This window comes from Lissotriton vulgaris, chromosome 4_1 (genome assembly GCF_964263255.1).
Source record: "Lissotriton vulgaris chromosome 4_1, aLisVul1.2, whole genome shotgun sequence".
Classification (NCBI taxonomy): Eukaryota; Metazoa; Chordata; class Amphibia; order Caudata; family Salamandridae; genus Lissotriton; species Lissotriton vulgaris.
The window spans coordinates 1,605,245,592-1,605,269,131 of NC_141691.1; the positions used below are offsets into that span (position 1 = coordinate 1,605,245,592).

General features: G+C 43.7%; 1 protein-coding gene across 1 annotated transcript in view; it reads right to left on the reverse strand.

The window, feature by feature from the left end:
- Window positions 1-9,867: 9,867 nt before the first annotated feature.
- The window catches only part of TRAM1 (translocation associated membrane protein 1), a 188,198-nt gene continuing 174,525 nt past the window's right edge, over window positions 9,868-23,540 (reverse strand). Inside the window, exon 11 of the mRNA XM_086965860.1 lies at window positions 9,868-12,011. Coding sequence (XP_086821986.1) covers window positions 11,938-12,011 — 74 coding nt within the window. The 3' untranslated portion in view covers window positions 9,868-11,937. The remainder of the gene's footprint in view (window positions 12,012-23,540) is intronic.

Below are 23,540 nucleotides of genomic sequence, written 5' to 3' on the forward strand. Positions count from 1 at the left end.
TGAAAGTACGGATTTCCGGAATGGTTCTTTGAAATCATACAAAAAACATTCGGACTGAACTGTGGTAACTGGAAGACCAAATCTCTTGGAAGCTCGTTCCATCAAGTTGTGAAAACCTCCGATATCTGCTGGAGGAGAGGTTGCGTTATCAGGCCCCGTGACCTCTGGATCTCGAAGGTCATCCTGATTCCAGTCTATATTTTGATCTTGGTCCACTTGCTGATCTACATCAGATGAGGCATTATCATCCGTATCATCCCGAATGGGCACCACCTCTTGTGGATGTTCTACAGGCTCTGGGTCACTCCCTCTTGAAGGCAAAGAGTGTTCTGCCACTGGATGAGATAACTGAGGCGGAGGTGTAGGAGGGCGTACCTGTTGAACGTCCTGTGGAGTAGGAAATCGCCTCCGATAGTCCTGCAACATTCATTGTAGATCAGAGAAGAGAGTGGATGGCATCGCCACCATATCCTGCTGAGACTGACGTGGAGGTTTCTGCAAAGGAACCTGCATGCGTGGCCTCTCCTGTTGGTCATAATAATCTTGTGGAACATAGTGTTGTTGCTCCATTTCACCTTCCTCAGAACTGACGTCTTGTAATTTGACTTGTAAGTCAGAAGGGCTATAAGCCGACCCGAAATCACTATTAGCCTCTTCCTCAGAGTCCTCATCCAGCAAAAGGGTAAGAGGAAACCGTTGAACTTGCCGTGGAGCTGTCATTTCTGGTGTTATTTGTCTTTTCCTGTGAGAAAAAGCAAGTTTTCCAGTCGTAGTCGACGTCGACGGTTGAATCTTCAAAGACTGTTTCGTCGACTGAGGCGCCGACGAAGAAACTGCACTAGTCGTCGAGGACTGAATCGTCGACGGGGAGATGGTCATCGTCAACGATGGCTGGGTCGACGAACTAGTCGTCAGCAGCAAAGTCACAGGTGTCGTCGACATGGTTGTCGTCGTCGCGACTTTCGTCATCATCGTCGTCGTGGAAAAAGTCATTTTCGTCGACGACGAAGAGGCATCAGCCGTCTTAAACATAGTCGACGGCGCAGGTGCCGTCGTTGTAGCCATCGTCGACGAGGCCAATTTTAAAGACAAGTCTTTCTTGACAGAAATAGTCGACGTACCTGTGGTTTTCACCGTCGACAAATGCTGTTTCTTGTCTGAAACAATCTCCTGAGTCGCAGTAGAAGGCTTTTTCACCCCGCTATCCTTGTCAGAGGGTGGTGAAGTCACAGGGACGATCTTTTTAGCCTTTTTTGAAGGTTGCGACTCCTCAGGCTGTCCCTGCCTCTCCTTTTCACCGTGGCGAGGAGATTTTTGGGAAGCAGGCCTATCAGACCTATCAGAGGTCCCAGGCAAGGCCTTGACATGGGGCTCATCAGATGTAGTAGGGGGAGACCTACCCCTCTTCTTCGATTTTCTTGATGACACCATCGAAGAGGAGCCCTCACTGTCAGAAGACATAACTTCCTTGCGGTCCTTCATTTTCTGCAGCCAAGTCAGGAGACGTCCCTCTCTGTCCCTCAAGGTCTTGGTGGAGAAGGTTCTGCAAATCTTGCAGTCCGTGGCCTTATGATCCGGATATAAGCAGTATATGCAGTCTTCATGTTTGTCCCCAACAAACAACCTCTTTTTTGAGCAAAGTAGCACAGGCTCTAAAAAGTGCTTTCTTCTCTTTGTCAGACATGACGAAAAAATAGGCAAAAGTTGAAGAAAAATACCCAGAAGTGAAGAAAATTGAGCAGAGCTCAATGGAGACTCCCTTGCACAACGTGCAGTAGAAAATATAAGGCTCTGAGGCTCTCTCAGGAAGGTTCTATGGGGTGAGGCTGCTCTGATTGGCTACTGCAAGAATTTGGTCTCTTTTACAAAAAGAGGTGGATAAGCTACAAAATGAGATGAGGCCTAGGCCTATTTTTTCACTTTGTGCTTACTACTAAGGTATTTTCTATTTACCGAGGCTCCCATTCCGACAACGGGGAATGATACAAAGCATGGGAATCTATGAAAGTTCCAATACTGGGGCAAACCATCTACTTAAGTCTACAAAGCGTGAAGCTTATTTACTAGTGTGCAAGATAACGCCTGCAACTCACACACCTTCCAGGCAGATGTGATCACCACTAAGAAGGCTGTCTTGATGGTAGGCAGCCAGAGGGGACAGTTGTGTAACAGCTCAAACTGAGCACACAAAAGATAGGTGAGAACCAAATTAAGGTCCCACTATGGCATAACAAATGGCATGGGTGTAAACAAGTGAACCAGCCCTTTCGGAAACCTATGTACATTTGAAGCACTAAAGAGAGAGGGCTGGTCTGGCAGCTGCAAAAAAGCAGAGCAAGTGGAAAGATAATCCTAGAGAGTTCCTAAAGCAGAGCCCTGGAGTTAGAATGGATTAGAACAGTGGAATGAAAAGCAGAAAGAGCGTCAATAGACCTTTCTGTTAAGTAGAATACAAATTTCTGCCAACGGCAGGCGCATAGAGTCTTAGTGGAGGTCCGCCTGGCCGCCAAAATTACATTACATACTTCGGGAGGCAGATCAAAAGCCATCAACTGCCGCCGCTCAATCTCCACGCATGGAGGCTCAGAGTTGACAGGTTCAGGTGGAGGACTCTCCCCTGTTGCTGCGACAGAAGATCCTTCCGAGGGGCAGACTGATAGGAGGATCGATGCTCATCTTCAGAAGCTCTGGATACCAGATTCTCCTCGCCCAGTCCAGAGTCAAAAGGATGACTTGGGCCGGTCGCTTCCGATCTTCTTCAGAATCCTGGGCAGGAGTGGTATGGGCGGAAAGGCATACAGTAGGCCTGAGCTCCTCTCGTGACGAAAGGTGTCACAGAGCACTAACTGCCTTGGAAACTCCAGCGTGCAGTATTGCGGACACTGCGGAGGTGAACAAATCTAACCAAGGTTCTCTCCACTGCTGAAAGAGACCTTGCGCCGCCTCAGACTGAAGACTCCATTCATGATCAGATAGGCATCGATGGCCGAGTTGGTCTGCCCAGGCATTCAGAGAACCTGCTAGGTTGAATCACCAGGGTTTGCCCGCTGTCCCAGACATGTCCAGAGACACAGGGCCTCTCTAGAAAGGGTTCACGACCCCACCCCCACCGTGCTACATGGCGGTGTTGTTGTCTGTGAACCCCTACACTAACTTCCCCTTGACCGGGAAGAAATGCTTTCAATGCCAACTGAATCACCCACAACTCCAACAAATTAATGTGGAGCCCCAATTTCGTCAGAGACCAGTGTCCCCTGATCTCCACCTCTCCCAGGTGTCCGCCCCCCTCTCAGACACGACGCTCTGGTTGGGGAAGAGAGCGGACTGCCGTTGACCCAATCGCAGTTCATTAACCACCACTGCAGATCTTTTGCAGTTTCTTCCGAGATCTGAACCAAGTCTAAGATTTCCCCGATACTGTGCTCACTGGAACTTCAAGTCCTGCTACAGAGCCTGCATCCACCACCTGGCATGAATTAACAACAGGATGCAAGAGGACATGAGGCCCAACAGCCTCAGAGTCAGTCTCACCGAAATCCAGAATAGAGGCTGAAACATCAGAATCATATCCTGGACTCGCTACTCAGGAGGATAGGCTCAAAAGTGCACTGTGTCCAGAACAGCTCTGATGAAATGGAGCATCTGAGAAGCAGTCAGGTATGACTTCAGCATGTTTATAGAATACCCCAGTGAACGCAGTAGGTCCGCCGTAGTCTTTAGGTGGGAGACGACAGCCTTGAGCGAGGATGCCTTCAAGGCCAGTTGTCGAGGTAGGGGAAGACTGACATCCCTATCCTGCGCACATGAACTGTGACCATCATCATCACCTTGGTGAACACCCGAGGTGCACTGGTGAGGCCGAAGGGAGCACAGTGAAGTGAAAGTGCTCGAGGCCTACCTTGAACCGCAGGTAATATCTGTGGCCTCGCAGGATGGCAGATATAAAAATAAGAATCCTGCAGGCCCAATGCTACCATCCACCCTTCTTGGTTTACGGCAGTCAAGACGTGAGCTAGAGTGAGCATCTTCAATTTTCTCAATTTCAATAACAGCCACTACCTACTTCTCAAACCAGGACCCTTTCTAAAGCCTCCTTGGCCAAGAGAGTTCTAACTTCCTACAAGAGCAATTTTAAATGATCCTCCGTCAGCTGTTCCCATTTGGCAGAATGGAAGGAGGAAAAGAAAGGAAAGGCACAGAATAGCCCTTCTGAAAAATCTGCAAGATCCACTTGTCCAATATTATGGACCTCCAGTGGGGGAGATGATGATGATGGATTCGCCAGCCAACTGGACTGGTGTGGTCTTTGCAGAGTCAGTCTAGGAGTGCTTGGAGGCTGCAGCTGCCAAGGGCAGGGTGGCTGACTATATCTGGCTTCCATTCCTAAACTGGAATGAACCCCATCCAGACACCCGCACGGCTTGAGAATCCTGCGCAGGACGGTAGCTGGGATATGGCTGATGCAGGCTGGAAAGCCCTTTCATTGCCACGAAAGGGGCAAAAGGTAGACTGGCCACGTGGAGTAGAAGAAAGGCCCAAGGATCTGGCCATAGCGCGAGAGTCCTTTAGGGCCAAATCAGCCTTTTTCCCCCCCAAAAGGTGGGTTCCATCAAAGGGCATCTCCATCAAATTAGCATGGACATCACCCGAGAAGCCAGTTGTCCTAAGCCAGGCGTGGTGCTTCAAGGCCACAGTCGTGGAAATCGATCTTCCCAGTGAATCTGGGGTCCCAAGGCCACCCTTTATGGCAAATTTTGCTGCATCTCTCCCATCCTTAACACAGCCTGGGCTTCCTCCCGTACTTGTGGCCGCACTTGCGCAACAGTCTTCCAAAAGGAATTGGAGAAACAGCCCAATAAGCATGTGGTATTCACCGACCGCAATGTCAGGCTGGAGGAAGGAAACATTTTTTTACCAAATGAATCCAGCCTCTTAGATTCCCTATCCGGAGGGGCGGAAGGGAATGCGCCCTGTGATGTGGATGTCTACACCACCAAACTTTCTGAGGTGGAGTGTTGGCTGAGGAACGTTCGGTCACTCGGAGCGATGGCAGCGTGCAATTGTCCTATTCATAGCAACCCCTGTGCTAGGCTTGGACAACGTGCCTAAAAGGACATCGTTAAATGTTTCATTAAAGGCAAAAAGGCGTTCTGAGGTAGAAGCCCCAGGATGACGCACTTCAGTGAGGAGATTAGTCCAGACCTCTATGAAGGGTAACTCCAGTCCAAGGAACTCAGCTGCCCTCTTGACCACCAAGGCTTAAGATGCCCTCTCCTCCATAGCCACAGTTGTCGGAGGGAGCATGCCAGTATCTGGAGAAGTATACAGTCCACTGGTCTCCCCAAGTTCCCCATACCAGTCCACCTGCTCCACAGAGTCATCTTGGTGTCCCAAAGGGTCCATGGACCCCTCCCATTCCTCTCCAGAGCCTAACACATCCTTCAAGGTGTTCAGGCAGGCGACAACATAGAACCCCTGGGTTCAATTGGCACTAGAATCGGCGTCTGGCGCCGTCGTTTCAACTCCGTGTCGTTGGGGATAAGGATGGGGCTGGTACTGCTGATGGGCACCGATAGCACTCACTTTGGGTCTGAAGCCGGGGGAGGTCGCAGTGGCATGACTAGTGTAGACCCAGATCTGCGATTGGATCTTTGAGGCCCCATTAGTGTTGTGGCCAGAGCCAACTGCGTTGAATCCAATGGGGCCCCTTCTGACCACGTGGGGCCTGAGGGTTCACCAGAGGGGTTGACACTCACTCAATCAGGGGTCGCTCCAGTTCCCGGAAAGGGAGGGAGGTGCAAAGTCGACCCGGACTCTATCGGGACCTCCGAAGTGTCTTGGACGGTGTTAATTGCTGGGTCACAAGGAGCTTCAACGCCCGCTCCAGCAAGGTCTTCGGAGCCATAGCCCGGCAGTCCAAGCACGACTTTGGATCGTGGTCACGCTCGAGACGCCAGAGGCAGACTAGGTGGGGATCGGTAACAGACATCGTGTAGGTACAGGCCATGTGCGGCTTGAACCATCTCTTCCTCCAAGAAATCCTTGCACACTATGAAACACATTTAGAATTCGCCAAAAAGTCAAGAAGGCCTGTCAAAAAGCAACAGAGGGGTAGCTCTTCCCAGATCTGCACTTAACTGGTACAGAATGAAAAGAACTGCCATCCGCGCTCCTGGGTGGCACTTATTTAGGTACCGCAACGTCCTAACATACCCAGACGGTGTCATGCAGAGATGAATAGAGCCCCCCGACGGCATGCGCAAGGGTTATTGCTCAGGAAAAGTTTCCAGATCCAGCCTAACACCTGGGAAATTCAAAGGTAAAGAATCGACAGCTTAGAAGGCTATCAGATATTCTAGAAATAAAAATAAAACAAACTATGTGTAATCCCTGGACAACATCCTTGATTAGTCGTGTTCGAAAGTGGATTATTAGTAAGGCTCCCTGTTTTCCGATTTTACAGATAAATACAGACCGAAAACCATGTATTTTCCTGTCTGCATTTATTTTTAAAAGCAGATCAAAATTGAAATTGGGTTGTTTTTTGAGTGGTTTTAAATACTGTCAGGCCAATAGCTGTGTCGATGGAACGGTAATAAGGAATTTTAGTAAAGAGCTTAAACAGCAGCTTTGCACAACCTGGATACTAAAAGGTTCATGTTTTCTTATATGTGCATATTTTATCATCCGAGTGTGTTTATATCACTATAACTTTTCAGGCATGAGTGCATATTTATTGGTTAAATACATTTTGAAATACTCATTTAAGATTCATTTTTTTACCACAACACTCCAAATAAAATATGGATAAATACAGCCATAATAAATATCATACAACCGGGATACCTAATTATTAGTAGTGGTAAAGATGTATTTCCCACAGGCAAAAAGGCCACTCACACAATTCAGGGCTCAGAATAGGTCTTGAAAAAATTATTTGCATGCTCAATCCTTGGTTGCTTGCTTGCGAGTAGACCAGCTTAACTTCAAAGACAGGTATGTAAAGCATTTAAGAACACCAATTCAGTAAATAATAAAGACAACATACAAAAATCCAACACCAAATTAGAAAATTAGGAAATATTTTTATCTTTAAAATGAAACCAAAAGGGAAAAAAAATCCAACGTAGAAAACCGGAGATGTGATTTTGTAATGATTTAGCAGTATGTAGCGCTTAGAAACTGATAGCGCCTATTTGGACATCTGGTCGTGCTAGACTGGGACAAAGTAAAGGTTTCAGGCTGACCGCAATGAAGCCCTGCGCTGCTAGCCCACACGGTAGGTGTCGGTCAAAGTTTTTACCTTCTGACTTAGAAACTTTTCTGGAGCTTTTCTTCCCGGGGTCCCTCATACCTCGGTGAGTCCAGATTCGGTGAGGGTTAGCCGGATTGCCTTGCGATGAGCTCCCGGTCAAACTTACGGAAGTCAGTCCTCTGGAGCGTTCTAGCAGGACAAACCAAGGACCCAAGCCGGTTCGCAGTTGAAGGTGGACGGCTTGGCTCTTGTGGTTGGTCTCGGTCACTTTTTCTACATTTGGAATCAGAAACTTTTACTGAGCTTTTTCTCCCAGGGTCCCTCAATGCTCTTAACCAGGAATCACCGACTGGGGTTTCCACCAACTTCCAGTCAAATGCTGGAAGTCAGAGCTCTGGAGCTTATCAGTGGGATGAACCTGAACAGCAGGTCAGCTCGCAGTTGAGGATGGTCGGGTTGGCTGGCTAGGTATGAGTCAGTCCACCTATGGAGCTTTTTTTCAAAGTTGCTCCAAACCTCTTTATCTTATTCCTGAAGTCCCTTTGAGGATACCAAAGTGTCCAGAACTTACTCCAAGGGTCTGGAAGCTCCAAGATGGTCCTTGAAACTTTGAGACTTCAATTCCCACAACCCACTTAGACAAAACCCTTACAACTCCACCGGTAGTACTCCAGGCTGGAGATTCTTGGTAGTCATGATCCAGGTAAGCTCTGTTAACCTGTAGCTTGCAGGGTGTCCACTTGTTGGTCCTTTTGAAGCAAGTCTGATCCACAGGGCTTTAGTTCGAATGTGCAGCAGGCACAGTCAGTCCGAGTGCAGGGCATGGTTGGTGCAAATCAAACTTCCAGCATGGCTACTTCTTTGTATGTAGTTTCAAGCAGGCGATCAGAGAGGCAATGTCTGCTAAGATACTTACTCAGTGTTCTCTGGGGTCACACGAGGGCACTCCTGTTCAGTGAGGTGCAGGACAACAACCCAAAGCTGGAACCTGCCTATATCTACAGGACACCCCACCCCTGGAACACCTAAGGGAGACTTTAGGGGTTCGGAATATGTCAAAATATTGCAAACTTTATAGTGCTCTTAGCACATAAGTCGATTTTTGGGAAGCACTTTACTACAATATGGGAAGTGAAATGTGCAATTTAATTAAAAACCAAGGCAAATAAAAACATTTTATATGGGTCGACCTTATAAATAACCTGACCCCCCACCACTAGGACACTAAGGGTAGACCCTGGGGGGTACCTAATATGCCAAAACATTGTTGTTGTTTTTTTAAGTGCCCCAAAGACCAAAGTTGAGTTTGGGCACAATTTACATGTTAAAAGCAATCCTGCAACAGAGCGCTGCTTTTAAACTGACCTCAGCAGTGCACACATGCAAGAGCAGAAAGGGCAGCTGGCCTCTAACCCGCCATGCTTTATTATATACTAGTTACTTAAAGGTAGTTTTGATCCCCCTACCAGATTAAGTACTACGGTCTTATGGGGGAGGTCATGCCAATCGTAGGGGTACCCTAACCCATAGTGTACCATAGTGTATGTGGGTGTTTCCACTGTAAGTGTGTTATGACCATAGCACTAGTCCTAGGCCTGCTAGCAGAGACGAGGGCACTCTCCAACTAGCACCTAGGGGTTTCAAATGGGGCAAAAAAGAAGTGGGCACTGCAAACAAGTCCCGATTTCCAACTGTCTAGTACACAGGGTAGGATTAAAACAGATAGTTGTACTGTAAATAATGGATGTATTTGAGTGACAATGGCGCCACCCATCCAAACTCTGTCTAGTGCCAACAGGGTGCTTGACTCCGGACCACAGGGTTCACGGTTGGATACCCGGCTCCGGCGGCAGGTTAGCCCAGCACCATGGGACTCTGGGCAATAGCTTGCTTAATCTTCCTGACGCCCCCCGGCGCCGGGACACCTCAGTCGGAGGTAGCTGTGCGCTTTACAAATACTGGACATTTACATGTTTCGGCCTCTTGTAAGGATATCTCCCTAGAGCAAACTTGTCTAGCAGAAGGGTCCTGGGCCTTCAACAGGACGTACTATTAAAAACCACTATAGTCCATCCTGCATGCTTCAGTCGTGCATCAAGGTAAAAATAAGTCTTACCTTTGTGTGTGGTTGAAATTGTGTCCTGTAATCCCCAGGGTCCTACAACATCAATCACTATGGTTGGGGTCAGAGGGGGGGCACACTTGTAGTCACACATTCGTCAAAGTAATAGTCCAACCTCATCACCTACTCCTGGGCCATCATAGTGCTGTAGTCTCTCAAAACACATATTCAAAGTATGGCATGTTTTTTTGAGGTTTTCTCCTTTTTGAGCCGGTGTGCCAGCTTCCAGAACTAACTGGATATTTGGCACAAACAATTTATTAAAACATCCAGGACTGATCCTACTAACAAGGAATCAAGAGCACAAGACTAAAATAGGATAGCCAGTACTATTTTAATTGAGGGAGTGAGGAGAATTGGATGGTAAATTAATAGTGCAGTGTGGGGAGAATGGTGTAATGGTACGACTAACAAATAACCTGTGATGTTTGATACTGAATCACTAATGTTAGAAAAACAATAACCCAACCTCAAAGAGAAAAACGTGGCACACAAGTAAAAAAACTTTTATTTTGGCTTGATATCCTCTCATGTTCTGTTCTATGTATCTACAGTTGTCAATTACGTTTCATACACCATGTTTGAGTTTTTGTAAATCTGGAGGTCAAACTTGTTAGAGGAAATCTTTTTTGCAATAACATTTCAATTACAGAACAGTAAGTGTTAAGGTGTGAGCATTGGTGGCAGACATTTTGGGTACTGAAAAGAGTAAACTGAAAGGTTTTGTTTTCGGGCAAGGGACACAAAAAATAACTCCGAAGTAACGAATACATTAAACTCCTAACATACTCTATGAAGAACAAAATGTTTAATGTTCAAGCACATTTACAAACTGGTCCCAAAAGTTTAAAAGAAATGCAATCTATGTAAAATACTTACTGCTTTTCAAAGGGCAACACATTTTTCATAATTACAGCATAGTATATCAACATTTATTTTTAAAAAAGCTTTTCAAGCTTTTATTAGTAAAGATATAAATATATATTATTTTTATCCAAAAATATATATATGCTGTATATAGAGAATCCTATTTCATGTTTCACAATTAAAGATGGACATAAAGCGGTAGTTCCATTGAAGAAGATAAAAGAATCACAATTATTTTTTCAAAGGCTAATTCTCTTCATGTTCAGTACTGCTGATTTAAATGTGTCCTAACTATGCCAATGCCAAGACATAATGCATGTGGGCAAAGCATGTCTTCCAAGAGGTTTCCATGACATTAACAGCAATATGGGCAACAGTTTTGCTCTGAAGAATCTTTGGTGATGCCCAGAATATTTTAACAGGTAAGCCACATAACTAATATATCCAGTGAGGAAATGTTTTTGTACCCATACACTTGAAAGGCGTGGGCTCACGTTTTCCAAACCAAATGGCAAGAAATGTTCTTGGGTACTAATCATGGTGGACTAGTAGCAGAGTACAGCGTTTAGAGTCTGAAGTAACAAGATGACTTTAAAAAAAACTTAAGTCCTGATGAATGATTGTGAAATCCAATCAGTACACCCTGAACATCTCCAAACGTGCTCTAGAGCAAATGTCTACTTGCCACTCAAAAGATGTGAATCACATTGCATACTAGACGGCATCAAATGGGTGCCTTAGCAAATCCTTTACAACCCATTCCAAAGCTGCTGTACCTCTCCAAAAAGCACATTATCTAGGAATATACTATGCAGCAAGATGTTGCACTTAAGTTTTATATATTTTTTAGCGTTTTTACAAACTGAAAACAGTATCTGAATGAGCCATTTGAGCTCACTAACTCATTGATTTGCTTAATCAGACTATTTTGTCCAGGAGCCACAGTTTATTATCGGTATTCCAGTTTTCTTACATTTAAGGCATGCATCAAGAAGTAATTTTCTTCTTTACAGGCATTTTGTAATTTCGTACAAGGGCACCCTGTTCTTTTTTTTGGCAGCAACATCCCGACAGAATTTAAACTGGTCTGATTTTCTGTGTGTGGTTCAGACAAATATTGGCAATAACAAGCGAATATTCAACAACATAATAAAGTAAAACAAGTATTTAGTGGTCAAATACTTCCAATAGCTATGCTCTAATCTCTACACAAAGCTAAACCCCTAAATCTATAACTGATATTTAAGATGAAAGGTTTGATATTTTCTTGTTTATCTGAACAATGTACAATGCTTACGGTTTCATGAGGACATGTCATCCGGACAGCTTGTTTATGGCAGTTATCTGTGCTAAGGACGTTTCTAGACAAACGATGTGACTCTAAAACAAAGACGGTATCGATGGTTTAAAACTGTAGTCCGATGAAGATTATTCTACACTGACATTACGAACCAACTAACCAGTCCTCTGGCTATAAAATGTTTGGAAAGTTTCCGTGACCATTTCGTCTTAGAGAGATGCAGCACCTCATTGCCAGACAGATCCAAGAGCTGAAATTATACAACTGACCAGACTCGAAAAGAGTGAATTGTACTTCTGTTGTAAAAGTAAAAATGGAGGACGGGACCTTTTATTTGATACAGCAAAAAGCAAATCTCTTTGGAAACATGGGTTTAGGTGAATGTTGTTTATTTTAGGAGGATTTCTCTTTCTTGCTGCGAGGCGAGTCGGCTCCATTGGAGGTCACTGCTCCATTTACACCATTTTCTGAAATCAAGAAAAACAGACCATCAGTTGGATTACGCTCACCTCCCTTTCACTTGCCAATACTCAACGCATCTACTGAAGTGGAGGACGCTCATTCTCCCACATCGCAGAAAAGACCTGGAACAGCCTCCCACACACCTCCGGACCATCACCTCACTTCTAGAATTCCAAAAGGCTCTCAATACCTGGCTGTTCAAATAAACCCCTGGGGCCTGCAAACGCCTGGATACCCTACTGGGGGAGTAGCTGTTCTTTACAACCCTGATTGATTGGAACCAGTCACACAATCTGTGCAACAGGCCCCAGTACTAAGTTCCCTGGGAGCTACATTATCTATAGTGTGCAATATATCGGCGAAAAAAATATTGCAGAGCAGACATACAAGTTGGATATTTTAGTGTTTTGTAACCACAAGGGTAGGAAAGTTCACAGCTCAATATCAGGTTTCTACCCGGATGCCATTTGACACAGAATTGCACAGAACGTAGTTTTTCAGGTTGTCAATGAATTTATCCAAAAACAAGGTGCAGGGCTTAATCAATGTTTTTAATATTATGAAATGCAAGCAACAAACGAGGCTAAATGCTCCACCCTGGTGCACAGAGAGAAGTATTAAACAGCAACAAGTTTATTCTCGCAGAATTGCCCTCTATATTTAAAAAAAAATAATGTCAAAACGGTGGCCAACACATACTGCCCTGCTATTCTGAAATAACTATTTAGTTTTAAAACTTTTTCTATAGCACTTTCAACATATGACCTTTAATACACAAATATACAGCTTTTGCCGACCCGCATCGTTGGATCAAATATGCATTACAGGAGTAACACACAAATTATTTAACTGCAAGTAGGAATTTTCTCAGCAACGGAATCACTATGGAAAAAGCAAAACAGCGACGAAACCTCAAAGAATTAAATAAAGAACACATTCACACTTTTAAACGTCCCACCTCTGCCCACCACAAGAGCACCCGGTTTCATTTTAAATATAGCTTTCTCCAAACAGCTGCCATTTTATGTATTAGCCTCTTTTGTTTAAATTCATGAAGGAAGGACATTTATTTATGTGTAGAGTTTTATATAGTGCCAACATTAACCTTCAGGTTGTCTGAGCACTGTACATGTCACATTCAGGTTTTACATATAGGAAAAAACGCAAGAGGGACAAAGCAAGAAACAAAACCTCAAACAAATACAGATACAAGATATCAAAAAACATCTTGGAAAATCCATGATCCAAGGAGTCGACATGAAAAAGAGGAGGCTGAATGATTAAAGATGACTATTGAAGGAATCTATTCATCAGAATCATTTTAACTAACTTTTTAGGTCGGACCTGGGCAGTGCCAGCGCTACTCTGCGAGGCATGCTGTATTGAGGTTAGGCATAGAAGCTCCGCCCATTTCATGCCCATCTTTTCAATTGGCTCCTGTTACTGTCCTAGGGAAATCGTTGCTTTTCATTTGTAAATAGGCTTAATAGTCTCTCCTTGGTACCACCTTGACAGCATTTGTAACCTACATAAACAAAAAGATTCTATCAAAAAAAGTGCAAGTGTTAAATTTATGGTTTTTATAGTTTAAGAAGTGTAGAATAAGGCTCTTCCTCAGATTGGTGAGATGAAGGCACTATGTGCTTTTAAAATACCCCTCACACACTAAGAATCCCTTAGTGTCATATAATCTCGACAAGACACACGTACACATATGACTCATACATAAAGGCAGACACCCGTTGGTTTCCTGTGATTTTTGATGTTAGGCATTTGTTTTTTGCAATCGGTTTACTCGTTGTCCGAGTTGCGAATGGTAATAAAATAGCAATGAACATAAATATATACATATATACATACTTTCCAAATTCTGATTGCGTGCCTCATGAGCCGGCAAAACAGAGGGTTTTCAAAGCGGTCAACTGTAAGAATAAATAGAGCCGCACCCTTGCGTCAGATAACATTGTTCGGGAGAGCAGTTTTACCTCGTTTTTATGAGAAGACCTGATTTTCTCGAGGTACATCGATGATTTCTTTATCATCTGGTATGGAGATGAAAAAACCTCTAAACAATTCCTAACATGGGTGAACCTACAGGATGATTTTTTAAAATTCACAAGTACTACCTCAAATAGCAATCTGGTTTTCCTGGACCTAAATATCTTCCCTAAATATGGAAAGTTGATGACTACAACTCATTTTAAAAGTACATCAAAAAACTGTTTGCTAATGTACCAAAGTTTTCACCCGAAACATTTGCGGGACAACTTGCCCTATGGTCAGTTCCTGCGACTCCGCAGGAACTGCACAGAGGTCAGCAATTTCAAACTCCAATCCAAAGACCTAAAGAAAAAGCTAGAAGAACGACATTACCCCAAAACAATCATTGACCAAGCCTACAAACGAGCAAGGAATAACTGCAGAGAAAGTCTTCTTGAAGATAAGATTCATAAAGAGGAAGAGCAAAGACTAATTTGCGTTACCACATTTAACACTAGCTCCAATCAGGTGACTAAGATCATCAACAAGAACTGGAGAATTCTGAATAGTGGTAACCTCCAACTGCCAAAACCAATCTTCTCCCATAAAAAAGCACAGAGCATTCGAGACTTGCTGGTTCATACTAGACCAAAAACCGACCGCAGTAACCATGCGAAGAATGCAAATTTTGTACAAGGCCACCATCCCTGTGGAAATTGCAAGGTCTGTTGCTTGACCAAGAAAAGTACCACAATTACCTTTAATGATGGCACAAAGTGGGAACAGAGAAGCTTCAGCAACTGTAATAGCTCAAATGCTGTGTACCTCATTAAATGCCCATGTAACCTGGAATATGTGGGTATGACCAGCCGGGCCATTAAGATAAGGATAGGAGAGCACAAAAGTACCGTGAAATGCAAAAAATCTAGCACTAAACTGACCAACCACTTCTTAGAAATGGGTCACAAAGCAGAGGACATGTCCTGGACAATAATCGAATTGGTCGCAAGAGAGGAACAACTCCTAGAAAAGGAAAAGAGGTGGGTGTTCCGAATCAAATCCAACAAAAACGGCCAGAACGATGACATCCCATGGGGCCGATTATAAATATGTGCACCAAATCGCTTTAGAAGCGGCCCCAATTTCACACAAACCGGTCATTTAACTACTCAATGACCTTCCAAATCACTAGTAGAATCCATGGTAGGCAGAACCTATTAGGGATACTTAATATAGCCCGTGCACTCCAGTCTTGGAAAATGTAATATAATCTGTGCACGCGATTATTGCGCGAAACTAGCTAGAACCTTTGTCCCCAGCACCCTGTCACAATTGCCTTTGACCATGATACCACATTTTCTATATTTCTATATGGAGTAATACCATGGACCCAATGCTGCTAATAACCAATAACTAACAAATATAAAATAAAAAATTTTCCAACGACCGACATAGAAGAAATACTGTCGTTTTTGCACCAACCAGGAAGTGTTCCAAAACATGCGGCCATTTTGGGTTAGCCTACTAGTGTTTGTAATCAGTCAGAGGACGATGACATCGCACAACCGGCTTTCATAAAATGATGACAGCGATGCTAAGCCGGTGTTTCCTCGGAGCGGCACGAGGGCAGGACTGAAGCATTGGACATTAGTGGTTACGTAAGTAAGAGACTGTGACCAGCAGTCGAGAAAATCAGGTCTTCTCATAAAAACGAGGTAAAACTGCTCTCCGGAACAATGTTATCTGACGCGAGGGTGCGGCTCTATTTATTCTTACAGTTGACCGCGTTGAAAACCCTCGGTTTTGCCGGCTCATGAGGCACGCAATCAGAATTTGGAAAGTATGTATATATGTATATATTTATGTTCATTCCTATTTTATTACCATTTGCATTCACAACTCGGACAACGAGTAAACCAATTGCAAAAAACAAATGCCTAACATCAAAAATCACAAAAAACAGGAAACCAACGGGTGTCTGCCTTTATGTATGAGTCATATGTGTACGTGTGTCTTGTCGAGATTATATGTGCTTTTATATGAAAACGGACAGGCTCCAAAAGATGGAGCATATTACCTTTGGAAATGAATTATGGCCCAAATTCAGTGGCATTGTTAAATGCAGCCGAGAAGCGTGTGCATTATTCCTTGTTTAATGACAACATAGAAAAATGAGTTAACTGTGAACTATGTGCTACAACTAAATACATTCATTGTGTTATTTTTTTATTTTTTCCTTCTTTCCTTTCAGAGACCATTGCATCTTTTTTTGACAAAATATTTTTTAGCTTCACTCTGGGCCAACTCATGCCCCGAAGCACAAACTGACAGGTTATTTTTGGCTATTAGTTTGTAGGACTCTAGGCAAACTTTAGAACTGAGTACCTTCTAGTAGGGACCATCAGAGGTCCTGATGAGCAGACAGTAGGGGACTGTCTGTGAAACATGTCGACCTGGTAGGTGCCAACAGCCCTACCTCACAACCCCTTTTTAACATTCCCAGCCAGGGAAGCGAATAAAATTCTTTTTTCCACTAGCCAGGGAATTTTTAATGTTTTTACTCACATCATAAGGTCCCTACACTTCACTAATTCCACTCACACTGCACCAACACATAGTCTTTCATCACTAAAATAGTGCTCCAGCGTAGCTCGTAGGTCGTAGCACGCCCCGCCCCGTAGAGGGACGGGTAGACCCCCATGATGAAGCATGACACTAAGGGATTCTTAGTGTGTGAGGGGTATTTTAAAAGCACATAGTGCCTTCATCTCGCCAATCTGAGGAAGAGCCTTATTCTACACTTCTTAAAAAACTATAAAAACCATAAATTTAACACTTGCACTTTTTTTGATAGAATCTTTTTGTTTATGTGGATCTACAAGGAGGGTGATTCTATCAATTCCTCTATACTTCCTCTACTGTTTTGGAGCATTTGTAACCTCCCATAACGATTTGACTTTTTACTTGTATCGTTACACAATCTGCTTTATAAGTCAGTGAGCACTATTTTCTTCAATGAGGTCCCCCTATTCCATCCACGACTTTGCAGCACGCCGCATGCCTTTAGTAGTGCATTTATTTAAATTACAACACGATCAGCTTTAACAATAGCGGCAGCGCTTATGTAATGTACAGCGCAGTCCACTTTTACTTTAGCGAACACACTTATTTAATTATTTATTTTACAGAGCTGCCCCTTTCAAATTAGTGGCTGTGCTTATTTACTTAACAGCGCGGGCCGCTTTCACTTTGGCGGCCGCGCTACAGAACCTTTTATTTTTATTTATTTATAAAGTTTTATATAGCGGTAACATGACCCAAGAGGGTATCGGAGCTCTTTACATAACATCGCTCAGATACATTAGAAGGTAGGGGGAATATACATCCATTCAATTAACAGGTAGAGTGAGGTAAGTAAGATAACATATGTTGAGAACCAGTAACATAATACTTAAAGTCTTAGGATGTAAATTTTTTCATTAGAAGCATTGTCACTTCTTTTTTGGAGGAGGAGGAGGAAGGGATCCTGCAAACATCTGGTGGCAATGAATTACACATCATAGGTGCAATACCCGAGAAGGCTCTGCAGCCTGTTCTCTTTTTGTGGCATACGTGTGGTTTTAGTAGTAGTGAGCTAGCGCTTTGCGAATGTCTGCAACCTCCAGACAGCTCTAGCTTTTGTGCTAAGTAACTGGGGTTTTTGGTGTGCAGGGCTTTATGGATCATGCAGGCGATCTTTAGCCTTGTAGGTAGCCAGTTCAATGCTTTTAAGGTCAGGTAAATGTGGTTGTTTTTTTTTGTTCCGAAGACCAGCCAGGCTGCGGCGTTAAGGGAGGCCCTCAGTGGGGCCAGCTTGTAGTTGGGAAGTCCGTTTTTTTAAGTCGACCGGTGGGAGGAAGGGTTTAAGTTTCCTTAGGATATTCATCTGATTAGCTCCTTTGGCGAGGTTACGGATATGTGCCTGCATATTCAGGCGTTTGTCTAGGGTGATTCCCAATGATTTAACTGGGTCAATGATGTAGGGAGAGCAGTTAAAGGTTGTTAGATGCTTCAGCCAGAAGTCTATTTTTGGTGTGTAGGTGGTGGGCGAGATGAGGAGGAATTCCGTTTTGTTGGTGTTGAGCATGAGGTGGTTGCCGTTTAGCCAATTCTGAGTGTTATGCAGAGTGGCTTTGAGGGAGATGAAATCTCAGGGGAGGAGATTTTCATATACAACTGTGTGTTAACTGCATACATGTGATATAGAATCTTTGCAGAGTTCATCGCGTTTGCCGGCGGTTCCATAATTGGATTGAAGTGGATGGGTGAAAGTGCAGATCCCTGTGGAACTCCTAGGGTGACGATGGTGGGTTGAGAGACGCATTGCTTCATCTTGATGCTTTGGGTTCGGTTTAGAAAAGAGGTAAACCACTGCAATACTGGACCAGATAAACCCATCCTTTGTTCCAGTAGTGACAATAGGTTTTCATGTTTAACAGTGTCGAAAGCGGAGGATAAGCCAAGAAGTATCAAAAGACAGGATTCATTGTGGTCTAGCATTTTTAATATGTCTTCCGTATTGTGGGTGAATGCTGATTCAGTGCTGTGTCCTTGACAGAAGCCAGATTGGTGTTGATCTAGAAGATTGAGGTTCTCAATGTGGTTGCATAGTTGAGTTTGCACACATTTTTCTAGTAGTTTCGCCAGAGTGAGGATGTTGGCTATGGAGCGGTTGTTGTTGCTACTAAATGGTAAAGATTTGCCATTTACTGCAATAATAATTAAATTGATCCTTTAGATGCTTCCATCCAAAATATTATCTGTTACCTTCTACATTTACAAAGACGTAATCTAGCCTATTCATCTATACGTTTACATCTTGCAGCCATTGCCGCATATCTACAAAACAGACAACATATGTCGTTGTTTAGAGTACCAGCAATAAAAGCTTTTATGGAAGGATTAAAAATAATTATTCCTCCTAGGTTACCACCCTCTACAGTGTGGAACCTACACATTGTTCTTACCAGGCTAATGGGACCCCCTTTTAAACCTGGACACAAATGTGAACTACAATTTCCCACATGGAAAACAGCTTTCCTCGTTGCTATTACCTCTCTTAGAAGAGTTAGTGAGATTCAAGCTTTCACTATAAAAGAACCTTTCTTACAATTACACAGTAACAAGAGGATTCTAAGAACTAATCTTAAATTCCTTCCTAAAGTAATTACTCCTTTTTATCTAAACCAATCTGTTGAGTTGGTAGCAGAGAGAGCTTTACACACACTAGATGTCAAAAGAGCTCTTCTCTATTACATCGATAGGACCAAGTCCTTTCGCAAAACAAAGCAACTATTTGTAGCTTTCTCTCCACCACAAAGGCAATCCCATTTCTAAATCAGGAATTGCAAGGTGGATTGTTAAATGTATACAAATATGCTATCACAAAGCAAAACGCACATTAACAGTTCCTCCTAGAGCGCACTCCACACGCAAACTAGGAGCCTCCATGGCTTTCTTAGGAAACATTCCCCTAGAAGACCTCTGCAAGGCAGCAACATGGTCTACAACACACACCTTCACTAAACACTATTGTGTTGATGTGCAAGCCAAGCAGCAAGCTGCAGTAGGCCAAGCTGTCCGTAAAACTCTTTCAAACTACTGCAACAGACACAGGTGACCACCGCTAGGGAAGACACTGCAGCACAATCAATGCAAAGTGTACAATCTGGAGCTCATATGCCTCGAACGGAAAATGCTACTTACCAGTATGCATCTGTTCTTGGCATGTAGAGCTGCAGAATTGTACATGCCCTCCCGCCTCCCCGGAGCCTGTATCTGTTCCAGTTTTATCTTAGTTAGATATACACGCATGGTCATCTTTTCTTCTTTCTACTGACTCCATCATTTCCCATCATGGCGAAAAACAACCCAAGGATGGCGCTGATGCCCATGCGCACTATCGTCCAAGGGAGGAGTCCCCTATCTCGTGACTACAAAGACTTCTTCCAAGACGACAACAACATGCAATCATCCGAGCCCAACACCAGGTGGCGATCTAATGAAAATTGTACAAATCTGCAGCTCTACATGCCAAGAACAGATGCATACTGGTAAGTAGCATTTTCCTTATGCTATACTATGGAGCCCTGAAGAAGTCTCTTCTGGAGACGAAACGTGTTTGCTTTGATCATTCATTCATGGATTATTAAATAAAAATTCTTTAAAGAAAATAAAGAAAAATTACTCCAAGAAATACACATCTTGGATTTGGCTGCTTCTGTGTGTGCAAACTGTTCTTGAACTTTGATACAATACGATTATATGACACTGTAAAATGCTGAACCCTTTTGTCTTGTATGTTGTTGTAGGACTGATTCCTATTTTGGGGAGCATAGCATGGGGAAGGTATTGTATGAATAGTGAACTCGGTTGAGGTTTTCGGGCGATATATCTGTTCATTTGGTAAAGGATTCGGTTCACGGTGGCTCTAGTGGCTCTGTGAGAATATAGGAGCTCATTCGTGATGGTTGATCGATTCTGTATTTCGTACTTGAGGTGGGATAGGCCAAAGGGCAACTAATTATGTGTTAAGGTGTGTGTTCTCTTAAGGGGGCGGGGGGGGGGGGGGGGGGGGAGACGTCCGCCTGTTAGGTCTGGTTGGATGGGGGGGGGGGGCTTATTAGGTTCCATTGGGGTTTGTGTGTCAGGACGGGGGAGGGGGTCCATTTGGGTATGGGTGATGGCTTGGGTACCAGATACCGTGGGAGTGCCTGTGAAATGTGGACGAGATCTGGTCGAGGATGAGGTACTACAAATTTTTCTTCACTTTGTGTGAAAGCGCACCATATGTGCTTTTACTTTAATATTTATTGTGACATACCTTCACTGCCTTACAGCACTTGGCTATTGTTTTTACAAAGTACCTTGGGGATACAGGTTGCATGAAGTAGCTTTGGAAATCTTCAACCACTTTTTTTCTTTCTTCGTGCAAAATGTCTCATTAATTCTCCCCAGTGTATGCTAATATCCTCGAGATGCATAACTGCTTTGTTCATGACAAGATGGCAAGTACTTTTCAGGTTTTGTTTCGTTGGTGGTGTTTTTGATGCTTCACACTCATGAGGGAGGACGCATTGAAGACTCGAGGGCCTGCAATCCATCGCCGCCGACATGTAGCACAACAATGTGAATTGTGATCTATACAAGATGTCCTGTACAAGCACGGGTAACCGCATTAATAATGTAATATCAAGTCAATTTATCTGTTTTGGTACTTGACAATAACAGTGTGCAGCAGGAGCCTGGTGAGGAAGGAAGGGTGCACAGCCAGGGAACTTTCCTAGTGTGTCAGGTAGACCGATAAGGCAGGTAGACTGGTAGGATATTTCTCAGGTTCACAGTGTTTAATTTAGTGTATTCTCAAACGGGTTGTGATATCGTTAGAACACTTTTACCTCGGCTATACGGACCATTAACTGCCGGTACCTTTATAGCCTCTTACTATTCACAAATAATCTGTTACATTTCAGAGAAGCAATATCGCCAGGTTACCAAATTGGGAACAATTCCATTTTGTTCTTTGCTTCAGTTTTTACCATCTTGTAAATTTCACTTAGGTTAATTTTTGGTTGCGTTCTGCTATCTGTTAGATGCACATTTTTCATTACACCCCCAGCATTTCAATGGAGCAGAAGAAAACGAAAAACAGGGTTTGGGCACCTTGTGCTTTCTGGAAATAAATAATGGTCCAGGATGCACTCCGTCTCACTCACTACACGTATCCCCAAAGGACTAGGATGCAAAGAATAGCTTAACCACTGATCCTGAATTGTAGATATGGGAATTCCTGTCTCAGAAAGGGCCATGCTTCAGTAGACAGGTGTGCGCACTGGGCTACAAACAAGATGAGGTGCCTTGACAGCAGTAACTAGGAGTGTGTCACAAACACTCGCCTTGAAGCATCTATCAGGAGCTAGGAATGCTGTAGTCTCATGCTTAGGTTTCTTCTTGTGGGCATAAATTATGAAAGGACATTTGCTCAGTTTTGGCCAAGAATTGACAGTGTCTAGCCAGTTGGCATATTATATAGTTGTTTTCAGCAGAATGTTCCATTGCTATAAAAGACATTTTGATGTAAAGTCTGGAATCTTCTGGAGAGCGGGTAAAGTACTTTGAACTTAGCAATTGGTGAATTTCTCTTCTTTTTTTGGAGGCAGAGCCCTCAGCTTGCCTTGCAAAGGGTATGTGTTAATGCATATTCCCACTTGTTTGTACCCTGAATGTTGGTATGTTTGGTGCCGGATGTGAATAATGTACGTTGAAGCATGCTTTTACAAGCATTGCCCCTCCTCCCTGTAGTAGGTGGGCTGTGTCTGGGGAATTAAGGGGAGCGTTCCTGTCCTCTGATCACATTAATAGCCTCCACGCACTACCCTTCAGTGCTGGGTTGCAGAAGGAGAAGATTCAATTCAACACTGTAAAACCCTAGTGCTCCCTCACCTGGTGCTTTGCTTCCTTCTCTGGGAGCACACCTAGCCCTCTCTTAGATGCCTTTAGTCCTGTTATGCAGTTCCGGAGGCCCCTGCGGATGTGTGAGAGTTTAAATAGCCCATACTTTCAAGACAGCAGTGCTCCAAGGACTAGCTCAAGAGTCTAAACCTGCACACTGGAGGGCGGGATATGAAGCATCCACATCAATCAACCAAATAAAACAAACACAAAAACACCCCCACCCCGCACCCTATCTGGCTACATTTTGTGTAGGCAGCCAGAAGGCACAGTGATAAACTGCTGCTGGTGGGGTGGATTTGGGGGAAGTTGTCAAGGCAGGATAGTGATGGTCTTAGGAGTAACATGAAACATTTTCTTGGAAGGAGCATTGGTTTCCTGGAACAGCTTCCCATGCTGAAGTAGTGCAGACAAAAATAAGGAATGGATTAAAAATCCATGCAGCAAAACCTTGTAGTCTCGCTCTCTCTCACTCTGTAGTCAGGCCTATGTATTCTTGACAATCACGTTCAGGTAAACAAAGCATACACTCTGGGCCAGGATACAGGTGCTAAAAAAGAAGTGGGGGCACTAAGGAAGCTAGTGAAATCATGGCGCGCGACATCACAAAATTTGACATCGCACGTGGCACCACAACCCATGACTTCACAGGAAGTGACATCAGATCTTAAGATCTCAGACATCTGTTTCACAGGTCTATCATGAGAACATTGGAGCACATCATATTTTACAAATGAGATTGCGTTGGAGATGTGCCAAAAAAGTGGAGCAATACCTACACAAAATCTAAGCCTGAACTTGTACATTTATTTTCAACGAGGAGAAACGTGCCAGTAAATTTGTCTTGCTTAATTGGTTGCAACGTTTGCTTTTGAAATATCTTTTAGGTTAAGGCACCTTCTGCATAGATCTTTGTGTGCCTAGTAAATGTCAAGGAATAATAATGGTAAGATAACTCTGGAGGTTAATGCACTTGCTGGAGAGAGAGGTTTTTGTTTAGTCCCGGTTTTGAATCAAAGCTGCATAGAACGTTAATATATCTCTTGCAAAGCACATCATATGAC